The sequence below is a fragment of the Muntiacus reevesi genome, chromosome 3 (genome assembly GCF_963930625.1).
Source record: "Muntiacus reevesi chromosome 3, mMunRee1.1, whole genome shotgun sequence".
NCBI lineage: Eukaryota > Metazoa > Chordata > Mammalia > Artiodactyla > Cervidae > Muntiacus > Muntiacus reevesi.
Window position 1 is genome coordinate 175,686,981 of NC_089251.1, and position 15,810 is coordinate 175,702,790.

General features: G+C 40.2%; 1 protein-coding gene across 2 annotated transcripts in view; it reads right to left on the minus strand.

Moving 5' to 3' along the window:
- Positions 1-15,810, minus strand: part of GRM1 (glutamate metabotropic receptor 1) — a 397,765-nt gene that overhangs the window by 7,080 nt on the left and 374,875 nt on the right. Inside the window, exon 8 of one of the 2 annotated variants that reach the window (XM_065927761.1) lies at positions 1,149-1,209. The exons of the other annotated variant lie outside the window; for it this stretch is intronic. Coding sequence (XP_065783833.1) covers positions 1,149-1,209 — 61 coding nt within the window. Of the gene's footprint in view, positions 1-1,148; positions 1,210-15,810 lie in introns of those variants that run through there. 2 annotated transcript variants of the gene reach the window in all.

Genomic DNA, 15,810 nt, shown 5'->3' on the forward strand with positions numbered 1-15,810 from the left:
CTCTGATCTCGATGTGCAGAGTCCTCCCAACTGCACCTATTTCCCTCTAAGGGTCAGTGTGATTTGATTGGGACCACACTCATTCTACTGGGGCCTTTCCAGGGGACGTCAGAACACGACTTCCCAATGCACTCCACTGAGTGAAGAGAAGAGCCGCTAGGACCCCGCTCACTGGGCTCCATGGCCAGGCTTAGCAGTAAACATTTGAACAAATTGGGCTCTTCTCATCTGAAGAGCCATTCGAGCCACAGACACCTCGTCAGGGAGCTCCCTTCTGCTGCAGGAATGTGTACCTTTGACTCTCCCAGGAGTTTGAAGGGCTGCAAAGGAACAGCTGAGAATGACCACAGACTCCGAGCACAATGAATTGGACATGGTTCATGTTCTTTTGTTGGCTTAAAGAGACACTGTCAAGATCTAAAGGTCAAAAATTGGACCAAACATGCACCGTTTTTATCAGATGGAGAGAATCTGATAAAAGCACTCCGAATTCTGGGAAAATAACTCCTTTCCTTTTTTTTTTTTGCAAAACTCTCTTTTTTGGGGGACTCACAAAACTTTTGTTTTGTGCTCCCCAGGGGATAGGAGGCACCTAGCAGAAATTCATCTTGGTGCCCACCCCCCCCCACTGACATTATGGATTGTCACCCCAACTGACATTATGGAATTCTTCCATTCAGATTATGGCTTTACTTAAATGCAGACAGGATCATATCAAACATTTGTGCAGCAGCAAAAAAAAAAAAAAAAAAAAAAAAAAAAAAGGCAAAGAAAATAAAAGAAAAGAGCTCTGTTCGCCCAGGAGAAGCTGACAAATTTGTAAAGGGGGAAAATTCACTTTCAAGCTTGTGAGTGGGAGTCACAAACAAAAGTGAACCTCTAGAATGGGAAAAAGTGTTGCATCTTGCATGAAAACATAAGCAAAAAAGCAGACTAACACCTTGACAGTGTCCTTTTAAGAACGATGGACAATCAAATTAAGGCAGTCGTGCAAACCATGGCACGTAATGGTTCCTCGTCCTTGATGGCATGCACCACTTCTGTTTCCATGTTAGAAAGTAGAAAAACCCAGGAGAGAGAAAGCAAGGGGCAAACCACTCTATTTTTCATGCAGCTTCTCTTACACATTCACTGCAGTGTGGGGGTTTTCAAAGCTGCACATGTGCCGACGGACACTGGCTGGTGGGCGAGAATTCTGGCTGCCTCTTCCTGAGGATTGAAAAGAAAAAGATACCCAGTGAGTGAGTGGTTACACAGGCACATAGAGATGGCGATCACACCGCTCAGGCGGTGCCTGGGCGGGGGCAGGGCCGAGCCTGCCTCCCGAGCCTTTCTCCAGGTCACTCCACCTCCACATCCTGCATTTTCCATGTCCTGCCCAGCTGTGTCTTACTGCCAGGACCTTTTCTGAAAGTCACATCAGTGGAGCGCATTCTGTCCTTCACCTGGTGGAGCCATCTCTTTCCAAGTGGCAGATGCTTTTTTTTTGCCGCATGTATGTCTCTCCCAAATTGGCTCTTCTCCCTCCAACCTTGATACCCTCCTTTATTCTTAGAGGCAGTGGATTCCATCTGAATCTTCCAACCCACCACCCATCTTAAAGAATGCTTACAGATTTACGTCTTACACTGTGACTTTTAATTATAGTGCTAATTTGACTCCATATTATGTTATCATAAAAGGAGTGCTTGTCACTTCACATAACATCATAGGCATCTCTAGGCCTCACAAGATGGAACATATCCAGAGGTAGAAAGAAGGGAAGTTGGCAAGACTGGATGAGCCTCCCTCCGGGGAAGAAATTAATCTCAGTCCCTGGTTGGATGTCTCTTTAGTGTGTGGGTCTGATAAGTGGAGAAGATCCTTGACTAGACATGTCAAAACTGATGTGCCAGCCATGCATAAGTGACCTTTTCAGCATTTGTTGGAGTGAGGGTGACTGAATTTCCCACAAGTCAAGGAAACATGAGCTTTCCTCTTTAGAAGTTGGTGGGACAAAGCCATCTTAGTCTCATTCCATATTAAGAGGGCAGCTAATCACAGAAAAGAATTTAGGAAGAAGATGCTAAAGAACTATCAGCAGGTGCTATGAGTGGTGTGGATAAGACTGCAGTCATGAAGTCCCCTATAAAGCTTTCTCACAAATGTTCTCTGCCAATCATCCTTGGGTCAATCTACCCCAAGATCCTGGTGACAATTATCTAGTGTTAATCAGAAGAGGACCACAATAGCTCCAGGCAAATCAAAGACCTTTGCCAACCTTCCTATCTCTTTTTCCTATCAAAGCAGGCAGAAGAGGGAAGTTCAGAAGAGGGAAGAAAGAGGCAGGAAAAGATTTCAGTCTGACTCCTGACATTGTTCCGGGAAGGAGAGATGTGAGTTTTGAGATCTGAAACAAGAGCACTGTGGATATCTCTTTCATTCCTGTAAGTAAGGACTCTAAACTGAATGTAGACAGTCAGAAAAAAGATTTTTCATAGCACAGTTGAAGGTGAAGGAGAAAAATAAAACTGATCAATATGTACATTTCCATCAAGTTTAGACCATTCAGTAAACCATTTGAGAGTACACGATCTATCCAGAGAGATCTGAAATTCTCATCCAGAGATAAGAACTTGAAACACTTTGGTATAATTTCATTTGCACCGCACTAGTCCATTTACTCAAGAAAATCAGACAGAGATCATGCTTGCTATTGAATAAGTCAAAGCAATATGACACTTAATGTGCTCACCTGAAGTCACAACGATCATGAAAACATTAGTGGTAGGTGCCCAGAAACAAAAATATGATGTTTGAATACAAAAATGAAATTGTTGGCAGAAAAGGGCATTTCATCTGTAAAATAACATTAAAACAATTTCATTTCTCATGAAAGATGGCAGAAAATACACTCAAAGCATTTGGCTTTGCCTTGTTAAACTGCCTGATCCCCTTGAAGCCTCCAATTAATTCTTCTTTAGGTAATGTCCATATGTGGCCTGGTCCAATGATACAGAGAAGACAGGACCCTGGCAGAGCTGGTCTCCTGGCCTGTGATCAAGACAGACACAGGTGGGTCTCTCATCAGAAGGGCTCTGAACCCAGGGTTTACTGTTCTCAGTTCATCTTTTTGAAATTCCCAAATAATTTCATCACTTAATTTGTGTTTTATAAGTGATGTTGCATGTGGAAACGGAGCATGTACTAAGGAGTTTAGAGCTTCATCTCACGCATAGTCCTGGCTCCTGGAGAGGTTTTCAGCTTCTTGCTTCCCTCCCCACCCCACACCCTTCTACTCCACCTTGGCGACCAGAACCAATCCAGCCTCCCACTACCCACCCCTGCCCAATGATCACTGCCACCCTCCTCCCCTGCCAGGGCAACCATTGGCATGGATGTGAGAAGATCAGATCAGGATCTGGCAACAAGGTTTTGTTACCCCACTGCATTGCCAGGGAGCAAGTGGCCGCGGCCATCTCTTCCCTGTACTGGCACATCCTCTGTGCATCTGGCAAGTAACAGGGCAGGGATGAGCCTCGTACCCCTCCTCCATGCAGATACCATGCGGATCTCTGAGGTGTTGTTGCAATATCCTTGGCGGTCCCCAGTCTGCCTTGAGTTGGGGCAGGAGGCACCGGGAAAGGGGAGTTGCCCAGTTTTAGTTTCTGCATGGCATCTACCCCATAACTGGCTGGAGGGGAAGCTGGCTGGAAAGAAAAGGCTTTGTATTTCAGTACCGTTAACGTTTTTCCTTCCATGTTTTCAACCAGGGGCTCCAGGTCTTCATTTTGCACTAGGCTATGCAAATGATGTAGCTGGTTCTGTCTGCTGAGATGTATGGATGATGATAAAAAGCATGGGGAAATATCCTGGCAGCTTAGAGGCTTGACCAGCTGACATTAGCATAGATGCACACAGTGTGGCATGCCTGAACAGATCAGCCGTGGTGTCTCCTGGAAACTGGGGAAGGAAGCTCCCCCCTGTAACTGACTTGAAATTACCCTTGCAGCTATAGATAGCTCCGTGGTTTCTTTGGGGGCTTCAACTGTATTGACAGCTAAACTTCACGCAGTAATTCCAAACAATACCAAAGCCATCTTTACTATTGATTGACATACCTGAAAAAGATGATAGCGTCTCTTTCATGGTGCCATTTCTTTAGTTTCTGACTTTGACTTTGTGTTGAAGTGAAATGTAAATGACCCATGTATACAGATGCTACTTTTATGTAAGAAGTGAATTATTAAAGGTTACAAGTCAAGAATTGAAAAATATGACTCCAGTGTGGCCATTTTATCAATTGCATAAAATCCGAGTGAAGGAGCTGGACTTCAGGGTATTTTTAGCAACTGTAGAACCACATATTCAACCAACCCCAGAGTCCGCAAGCCAGAGTAAAAGCTTGGAGGGAAAATGCAGCATATGGGGGCTTGTCAAATATAAGTCCCAAATCTGTGCTGAATCTTTTGGCAGAAATTATGGATTTAATGAAACCCCACAAGTTTAGTTAGAAAGATTCATCTTCAGTTTCTTCTGGAAGTGAATTTTTTTTCTTTTCTTTCCCCTTCCATGTTTCTTTTCTTCCTTCCCTTCCTTTCCTCCCTTCTTCTCTTTCTTTCTTCAGAGTCCCTTCTGGTTGTGTGCATAGCTTCTCCCATCTGTTACCATTGTTCACATAATCTTTCTGGTAAAGATCCTTGAGAGCCCCTTGGACTTGAAGGAGATCAAATCAGCCAGTCCTAAAGGAAATCAACCCTGAGTACTCACTGAAAGGACTGATACTGAAGCTCCAATACTTTGGCCACCTGGTGTGAAGAGCTGACTCATTGGAGAAGACCCTGATGCTGGGAAAGATTGAAGGCAGGAGGAGAAGGGGATGACAGAGGGTGAGATGGTTGGATGGCATCATCAACTCAATGGACATGAGTTTGAGCAAACTCAGGGAGATAGTGAAGGACAGGGAAGCCTGGTGTGCTACAGTCTGTAGGGTTGCAAAGAGTCGGATACAACTTAGCGACTGAACAACAGCAACATCATCACTCTTTGAGTGTACTTAGTCCCATACGCTTTGCTTTCATGTGTTATTTTCTTTACAGCAAGTCACCCATGCATTGGTTTCTATGCTAAGAACTATTTTTTACGTCAGCTTGAGAAGTTGGTACAGACAAGTCTAACTCATTATAATATAGCAATAAGATTTCAGGCCAAGGATTCAGGAGACCAGATCCTCTCCAACTGTGTATTTGCCTCTTTCAGAATCAGTTTTTCATCCATAAAAAAGGATTGTTGAAACGGTACATGTGAAATTGCTTCCAATAGCAAGATGCCATCCCTGCTTAAGATATTACTAGAAGTGTCCATGTGATTCTCCAGGCAAAAATGCTGGAGTGGGTTGCCATCCCCTCTTCCAGGGGATCTTCCCGACCCAGGGATCAAACCTGCATCGCTTACGTCTCCTACATGAATAGATGGGTTCTTTACTCTAGTGCTACCTGGGAAGCCCAGAATACTGGAGGAACAAAATACAGACAAAAGACGGATATTTTAAGTCTCAGTCTGTATTTAAGTTAGACTAACTTGGAGTATCTCAAACTTCACTTTGTTTTACTCATAAATTTTAACCACTTGTCTTATTCAAGAATTTTAATAACTTCTAGTAGAAAATAGTTTTCTGTCTAGAATTTTTTCCCCCCCAAAAAATTAGCAACATTGAGTGGATGTATCAGGAGTGGGTAAAAGCTAGGTACAGAGCCAAGCTAGCTGTCTGGGTCTGAATCTGCATGTCTATGGCAGGTTTGGAGGTGAGCCTTTTAGCAGAGATAAAATGGTCTATACGATTCCAGATGGTCACCATGGAAATAATGTGGCAGCTTTCCAAAGTAATCATAAAGATTGACAGCAACCACTCAAGACCATTTTTGTAGAAGATATCTATCTTTTTTGTTATAAATAAATGGGATAATTTGTACCTCTGACTGCTTTCTGAAATCAAATGCATTTTTCTGTTATCTGAATTTAAATAGGTATGTCTCAGCATTCATGCATCAGAGTGGAAAATAGAGCTGACTGTATACATAGACCTATTGTAAGTGGTTATTGTTTCACTCTTCCTTATAATACCTGCACGTCTAACATAGTATAGTAAGTTTTTTTTTCTATAAACACAATGATGTAGCATAAAATATTGTTCTATTTTAAAATCTTTAATTGTAAACATTTCTAAGTTAATAAGAAACTATAGAAAATGAACTAAAAAATTCAACTCAATTACCATCCTAGGTTTGTCAAATATTAACATTCTGCCTTATTAGGGTTCCTTTTCTTTTGAAAACATTAGGGATAAATTTGAAGCACTCTGTGTATTATTCTTAACACTAATCCTCTTCTTTTCAAGAGAAAATTTGGTGTATATCATACTTGGCATATACTAATACTTTTTCAACATGTATAGTCATGCATTAATAAATATTATTATCATTGTGATATGATTTAGCATGTTATTAGATTTCACATTCATAGCATCACAAAATATTTCCATTCAGAAATTTGTACTTTTGCATAGTATTATGTTAATATACATAGCTGTACTTCAATAACTTAAACTAAATTGAATAAATACTTCATTATCAAGAATATAATCAATTCTCCTACTGATGGCCATTTAGGTTGCTTCCTACATCCTGCTATTTTAAGCAGTGTTGCAGTAAACATTCTCGGTTATGTCTCCTTGCACACATATGAGAAAGCTTTTCTCTGGTGTGGATTGAGAAGTAGAATTGATGGATTTTTGTAAATGCACAGTATTCTTTCTTATATACTGCCAAATTGCTCTGCAAAATGCTTGCAAAATTTACAGTGGTATGTGAGAATCCCTATTATTCTTTCTAATTCAGTTTGTTTTTCAGACATCTTTAAAACTGACTTTTTATTATGAAAAATGTTTTAAATATATGAACATGGAAAAATGCTAAAATGAACCCCATATCCCTATTAGCCAGCTTCAATAATAGTCAATATGTATGTGAATCTTGTTTCATCTATACTTGCCATTTATTTATTTTAAAGCAAATCTAAAACAGTGTCATTCCCTCCATAAAGAATTTAGTATATATGCCTGCCATACAGGACCACAATTTTATAATAAAAGGAAAAATATTTCTTAAAGTACACTAATTGGAAGGAAATGGCAACCCACTCCAGTATTCTTGCCTGGAGAATCCCATGGGCAGAGGAGCCTGGCAGGCCATGGTCCACGTGATTGCAAGAGTTGTACTCAACTTAGTGACTAAACCACCATGAAAGTACATTAATAGTGATCCTTTAATATTTGATATTGGATTTTCTGGGTGGCTCAGTGGTAAAGAATCCGCCTGCCAATCGGGAGATGCAGGAGACGCAGCTTTAATCCCTAGGTTCCCTGGATCAGGAAGATCCCCTGGAGGAGGAAGTGGCAACCCATTCCAATATTCTTTCTGGGGAAACCCCATGGAGAAAGGAGGCTGGAGGGTTTCTCTCCATAGGTTTGCAAAGAGATGCAACTGAGCTCAACATTTGATATTAAATTTTTATATTAAATAATCAGTATTTTAATTTCCCTGATTGTCTCTATATTTTTGAAATCTTTATTGAATTTGTTACAATATTGTTTCTGTTTTATGGCTTGGGATTTTTTTGCCAAGGGGCATATGGGATCTTGGCTCTTGACTTTTGGCTCCTGGACCAGGAATCGAACCCACACTCCCTGCATTGGAAGGCTAAGTCTTAACCACTGGATCACCAGGGAAGTCCCATCTCTATATTATTATTTTACTTTTGATTTTCAAATCATCATAGAAATAATATTTATGTGTCATATTCTGTCAGTGAGTCTTATGTCTTTTTTAAATTATGGATGTCCCCTCTTCCCTTTTGCTTGCTATCTATTTATTGAAGAAGCATCCAGATTATGGATTTTATGGATTGAGTCTCTATGTGTCATTTAACATGTTTCTCTGTTAGCTGTATTTCCTAGGAATTATAGTTAGATCTGAATTCTTGATCACCTTCATGATCAATTGTATGGAGAGAATAGTTCATTAGAGGTGGTGTTTTCTCTCTGTTATACCATATGTGGAAGAACATAAATTGGGTCTTCTAGTAACCACATTAAGACTGATCAGTGGGTTTAAGGCTGTCAGCCTGATGCATAGATTATAAAACTCCCCATCAGTCTTTCATTTAATTGTTTTATTAGTCATTGGTGACATTATATTGATCAATTACTTTTTTACAAAACAATAAAATAATGCAATTATCATTCTACCATACCTTCTGTAACTGTTAATTAGATTTCTCTCTAAAAGAAAAAAAAACTTATCAGTTACTTAATTCCTCTGAGCTAAAGTTCAAACAGAAAACAGAAGTCAAATGGATGAGTCTTTTATTTATCAACGCTCAGAGTAATGATTTGGTTTTCTAACACCTCCAACAGTGATCAGTGACTCACTTGCGGGTCTGTTTCTGTCGTCTGTTTCCTTTGTGGTATTTTTGTTGTTGTTATATGGCTCTCACTTTTCCATGCCTAAACATATTTTATGAGACATTATAAATATATACAATAAGATTCTATAGATGTTGTAAAGGTTCTGAGTTATCTCTACCAGAGTTGCTTCACCATTTTTTTTTTTTTTTTTCGTGCTAAGTAGTGGCATGTGCATGCATGCAAAGTCACTTCGGTCATGTCCAACTCTTTGCGGTCCCATGGGTTGTAGCCTGCCAGGTTTCTCTGTCCATGGGATTCTCCAGGCAAGAATACTGAAGTGGGTCGCCATGCCCTCCTCCAGGGGATCTTCCTGACACAGGGATCGAATCCACATCTCTTACGTCTCCTGCATTGGCAGACTGGTTTTTTACCACTAGCGCCACGGGGAAGCCCAAGTAGAGACAGATCAACCTAATTCAGTCAGGAACTGAGCTGAGTAGAGTTATTTTGCAGTTTGTATAGGAATCAGTCTATCATAGAGTAAATCCCTTCAAGATTTTTAACAGAGCATCTTCACAAATTTCCCCTAGAATTCTAAAATGTTTATCAAGGTCTTGATTCAACTGCAATCTGTATTATATCTTTGCATCTCTCCTGTGATCCTTTTCACTTATTATGTAACTTATTGATTTTAATTCTTATCTCCAACAATAGGCAGGTCATAGTTTCTGAGGGCAGGATCCATGATTGATTTACCATCGCAAGCTACTTTAATCCCCTTTTATCTGTCTCAGTTTTTGGAAATAAAAGAAAACCATGTAATTTTTCTTTCAAACTGATTACTTTCAAGAATAAAGGCAATGCTCTTAAAAACTATCATGGAAAAAGGCATAAACTGGGACTTCCCTGGGCATAGAGGGACATATGATCATCTATTTGCAGTAAGTATTGAATGAATGATTGAATAAACAAAACAGGATGAAATACTCCTAATATGAAAATAGTACAGGAATAATCCTGAGCTCCTTTATCACTTTGGTAATTGCAGGAATATCAAAAGTATGTATTATTTTTGATAATAATTCTTAAATCAATTTTCATATTTAATATCAACTGTCATAAAATCTCCAGCATAAAAAAATTAGTAAAAATAATGTATATGTGTGTGCAAAAACTAAACTATATGTAAAAATATTAATGATAGTTTTTCTCTGTGTATGGGTAGAATTGCAGGTAATTTTTATTAGCTGTTTTGAGTTTTCTTGTATTTTCCAAATTCTCAATTAATATTTATCACTTTTTAAAATATGTAAAATAAGCTGTAACTGTTAGTACAAAAAGAAATTTATAATACATAATTCAGAAGTATAATTCCCTCTTCTAGCTTTATCCCAATGAACTAAGATATTATATGGAAATTGTGAATATGGTTTCTTTTGCTGAAAAAAGTTAAGGTAAAAATCCTAAATATGTATTCAAATACATGAGGAGCTACTAAGCAGAAATCACAGAACTTGGATGGAATTCCCTGGCGGTCCAGTGGTTGGGACCCAGTACTCTCAGTGCTGAGGGCCTGGGTTCAGTCTCTGGTTGGGAACTAAGATCCCACAAGTTATGTGGCCAAAATAAATAAACAATAATTAAAAACAAATCCAGAATTTGGAAATTCATGCTAATATTTCTTAGGTCCTGAAGCCTTTCTTAATTCAAAATTCTGGTAAATTTAGTCTTTATACTGTAAATAAACTGCTTTATTTTATATATATTCTCAATATTTATTCTTATAGTCATTTTTATAATGAAAAAGTAAAAGCTCAAAATTAGAAAAAAACCTGCAACTTAAATTACATAAAAGGAAAAAAGAAAACCCTGGTAGGTTTCTAGATAAACTTTAGGTGCCAAACTGACAAAGTGAGTCTTTGTATTACTTTACTCTGATTTATCACAGGGAGTGAGAGAAAGAGATGGTGAAAACAACTTGCCTAAAACTAAAATTGTCACCTCAGGATGTTTTGAAACAAGACAGAAGACAAAATTATTACTTTGGTAAGAAGCTTAAAATTAATGATAACAAAAAGAACTTAGTTCACTTAACTTTGTGAAGTTTTTAATATCCTTGACTACAGCATTAATGTTAGATATAGTTTCCATGATCATCTCTGTTTAAGCAGAGGTGTTAATATCATCATGCCACCACCCAGCAAACCTGAAAAGAAACTGATAGACAATTATCATAGAATTTCTTTTACAATATTAGAAGCAGTCAGTTCAGTTCAGTCGCTCAGTCATGTCCAATTCTTTGTGACCCCATGGACTGTAGCACGCCAGGCCTCCCTGTCCATCACCAACTCCTAGAGTCCACCCAAACCCATGTCCATCAATTCGGTGATGCCATCCAACCATCTCATCCTCTGTCGTCCCCTTCTCCTCTCGCCCTCAATATTTCCCAGCATCAGAGTCCTAAAAGAAATCTTGGCAGTATCATAACCTGATAAAGATTATGATAAACCTCATAACTTGAGAAAGAGGAAGGGGAAATATTAAAATTGGTATAAGAGGACTTCTGTTTCCAGCTAAGATGTAATTCCTTGGGATAAACTAGTTTCCCCACTGAAAACAACTACCAAAAAAACAGGTAAAATGTTTTGAAAAACCATTTAAAGACATTGAAAAGCTCTCATGGCAACCAGAATCCAAAAGACTAATAAGTCAGAAAGGAGAGAACTTCAGAGAGATAAGGAGATACTCTTCAAGTTTCAGTACATCTTGATAGAGAAGAACAGATTCAAAGAACAGATTCAGAGTGCAAGTGGAGGTTCTTAATTAAGAGGTAATGAATAAGTTTCGGAAACAGTGGAAGATATTAAAGAGAATCTCTGAAAGTTGCCTTTGGACAGAAAGTCGTGTGAGGGTGGGACAAACTGGGAGAGAAGGATTGACATATATATACACAACCATGTGTAAAATAGACAGCTAGTGGGAAGCTGCTGGATCCACAGGGAGATCAGCTTGGTGCTCTGTGATGACCTAGAGGGGTGGGATGGCAGTAGACGAGGGCCGCTCCAGAGGGAGGGGATATGTGTATGCATAGAGTGGTTCACTTTGTTGTACGGCAGGAACTAACACCACAGTGCCAAGCAAGTACATCCAATAAAAAATAAAATAAAATACACAGCTATGGTAGGAAAAAAGTATACAATTTCACTTTTATGAATTAAGAACAGGCAAGATTAGTCTATGGGGATGAACATCAGAATAAAGGTTGTCTCTAGTCTGGCAGGGTGCAGTTCATGGGGTCGCTGAGTCAGACACAACAGAGGGACTGTCACCTTTGGTAAAGAATTCGCCTGCAATTCAGGAGACGAGCGTTCAATCCCTGGGTCGGGAGAGATCTCCTGGAGAAGGAAATGGCAACCCAATCCAGTGTTCTTGCCTGAGAAATCCCCTGGACAGACGAGCCTGGCGGGCTACAGTCCATGGGGTCACAAAAGAGAGTTGAACGCAGCCTAGTGACTAAATAACAATAACTAGATAGTGGGATGGATTAGAAAGGAACATGAGCAAGCTTTCCAGGGTGATGGCCATGCTCTGTATCGACTGATTTTTGGTTACAGAATTTCAATTGCATTTTCAGGAAACTGTGGAAAATTATGTATAGGAATTTGAGTACAAAACTGTATATAAATAGGAAAAGACAATAATTAATAGTTACTTGCTCTCAGGGAATCAGAAGAAGGGGTGGAAAGCTGCAAGTTTCAATATTAAAGCATTTGATGGCATTAAGCCAATATAGTTTGCTTCGTCCTTTTAGTCCTGGGAATCATCTTGTCATTTGCACCTAAGTTTTCAGAGCCCATGGGTCACCATCTCCTTCCCTCGTCTCCGCATCAGAGAGCTCTATGGCCATTTCCAATGCTTGTTTGAGTAACTGCTTTTCTCTGCTTTTGGGTCTTATCGGTCTCCTTCTCTTATAGAACAACCACATCTTGGGTGTGATAACACATTTAATCTGGTAACAGTTCATGTATTATGGGCTTTGGAGCTAAACTACCCTGAAGTGACTGCACATCTCCACCTACTCTGAATTTCTGTGAACAATCTTTCCTTCTATTTTTACCTCTTAAGCAATTCTCTATGTTCACTCTCTTTACCCACAACTGTCAAAACCCTAGGTCAGGGCATATAATTTCCTACCAGCCTCCTCCCAGAGCACGCAAACTTGCACCTTGCTCTCCCGTGTCCTCCACACTGAGGGTGGAGTGTTTGCTCTAAAGCACACTTCTCACTAACGACAGTGTCCCCCCCTACTCCTGCTTTGTGACTGGGGTGGTCTTCCATTGCTCAGAGGATGAGAACCACACTTTTGAGGTCCTTATGGAGGCCCTGCATGATCTGGTCTGAGCTGACCCTTCTCGTCTCCTTCTCACACTTCCCTTTATTCTCACCTCTGGCATCCTGGAATTGCTTGATGTCCTTCAGCCATCAGAGGCTTTTGCTATTTTGGTCTTTTAGCTCAGAGCTTTTACACTCTGATTCCTTGACTTGCCTGCCCCACTAACTCCCTTCCTGTCCTAGTTAACCCCCTTTCTCCTTCAGAAGTCTTAACCTAAATAATCCTTCATCCTGGGAACATGTCCAGCTTCTACACATCAGGGCTGGTTAGATCCTCTTCATAACACTCTTGTAACACCTTGTATTTATCCTTACAAACACTCACTACACCTGTAATTACGTGTTTAATGTCTGGTCTTCTGGCTAGGATCCAACTCTCCACAAAGACAGGCGCTGGATCTGTTTTGTTCACCATGGCACTCCCTGCCCTTGTCTCAATGGCCAGCACACATTAGGTGTGTGAGTGAGTCATTAGATCTTTTCTTCCTAATGTTAAAAGGAGCGTGTCAGGCCTTGAGCCCATTCTAACCATCAGAGCAAGAGTAATTTTATATTAGGATCGGCCCTGGAATAAGTTTTGACTTTAAACAGTTGGAGCTACACAAAATCTTACTAAAATGGCTTGCAGTTCTATCTCTTTCAATAAGACACTGACAGAATCACTAGCTAAAGTCCCTAAGCTGCCCGGAGATGGATCTATAACCACCCCTCCTGCTCCCTCTCCTCTTCCCTTGCTGTCCTATTATCATAACTTATTTTATCTTACATTGATCATATTAAGTCTTCATTTTTTTTCTTTGTTAACACTTCTCCTACTCCCCCATCCCAAACCCACCTAAGCCAAATAAGAAGCAGTGTGAAGTTTAATCAAGTGGAAAATGACATTAATTCCCACAGGGTCTGAGAGCATTTACTAAGGGCAAGCTCACAGTATATATATTTTTACAATTGAGAAGTCAGAGACAGGAAAGTATTTTGTATCGTTATTGATTTCTTTTAAGTAGTTGTTTTTCAATATCTTTAGCAGCATCACTAGGGACTTGACCTGATTTTGTTAGCAGCAGACTCCTCATTTATCTTGAAGATAATCTGCATAGAGAGTGTTATTAAGTTGCCTTCAGTTATAGTAGATTTCCCTTACCCCTCTGAGATAAAATCAAATTATAGGCACTTTTTTTGGTTAACTGGATTAAATATTTGCTGATTTTCTTTTACTATTCTATTAACCAATGTTAATAATAAGTAATATTTTATCATTGGCCTGTAATTTATGATGTATTTTAATTCATTCAGAGCACAATATACTAATGATCCATAATTCCTTTTTAAAAAACAGCTTTTTCCCTTCTCTGTTTGTCTTGGGGCTTCCCAGGTGGCTCAGTGGGTAAAGAATCTGCCTGCAATGCAGGAGATGCAGGAGATGTGGGTTCAATTCCTGGGGCAGGAAGATCCCCTGATTCAACATTCCACAATTCTTGCCTGGAGAATCCCATGGACAGAGGTGCCTGGCAGGCTACAGTCCATAGGGTCACAAGGAGTTAAACACAACTGAAGCAACTTTAGCACACATATGCTCTGTTCATCTTCAGGCAACTCAGAAGTATTTTACAGCCAGGATCCTCTGTAAGGTAGCAAAGACAAGGCCTAGTTTTTACATTTGTCTGACTCTACACCTCCTCCCTTCATAACAAACGCTATGCCAGAGTGATGCATTTTCTCACCCCTCCATTGGCATATCTGCTGGAGTGTGTAATAGTCACTCACATATTGCACAGTTAGGTGATTATTTGGCTGACTGGTTACCACCTGCAAATTTGAGAGTTTCTTTCCATCAAACTTTCTAAATATAAAATGCTGGTGCTTAGAAGTGACTTATTCAGATGTCAAAGAAGAAAGGAGGGTTGGTGGGATAGAGATGGAATTACTCTTGTGGAGACACTTGTAGGGTTTCTGCTCATGTCATAATTATATCGCTTTTCTGAGAACTGCCTCCCGGGAGTGACGGGAGATGGTTTCATGCTCTGTGACTCCATCCTTTGTCCATCATCTCCTTGACCCGGGATAGACATCTGAGTCAGGCTGAAGCAATCAGTTTCTGCTTGTTTTATGTAGAGGCATGTGGGTCGAGGGACTTGAAGCAGTGTCTTCAGTAACTGGACCTATAACAACATGTAAACTTGGGAACCCTGGGATGGTTGTCCTCGGACTGATCGAGAGGGCCCAGAAATGGAGAAAGCAGATGTATGAGGAGAAGAAGGAGGCATGGAGGGAGCCAGGAGATTACACAGAGCACGGAAACCTTTGTCCTCAGGAGACCAGTCCACTCTGTGGCCCGAAAGCATTCCAAACTTTGTTACAGTAAGATATCAGAAATTATTCCTTATATTCTTTCTATGAAATACCCCACCCCCTTTTGCTTAGACTAGCTTAACTTGGCTTTAATAACTAGCTTCAAAAGAGCTCTAACTGATGAGCCTATAGGCACTGTTCTCGACATGAAGCTTCCAAACCCTCTGGTCCTTTTTCTCAGTTTCTTCATTGTGCAGGCTGCTAATATTTCTGCTCCTGAACTAGTTTTACAAACATGTTGCTCACATGGCCTGCTTCCCTTTGAGTAGATAACACTTTACATTGGACACTGAGGCTAACAGATGGAATGCAAATGATCTCATCTCTCTTTAGCTGTGGCCAAGCATGGACAGGGTGCCAAGCCGTGTCAAACAGGGTGTCCTTCCTCGCACACCTCGCAGTGAGTAACACCCGCACGCCTGGACTCTCAGCAGACACACAGCTCCTCCATTCTTTCCAGTGTGGATATTATAAAATGATAGTGATGACGCACACACTCAGCTTTCAGATCTCTCTTCACGTGAAGGGGTGGTGCAGAGTTTTATGTTTCATACCTCCTCCCCCATTTTCATAACTTTAGTGTCACTAGCTAACAGTTATTGAGGTTTTCCTGTGTGTAAAGCATT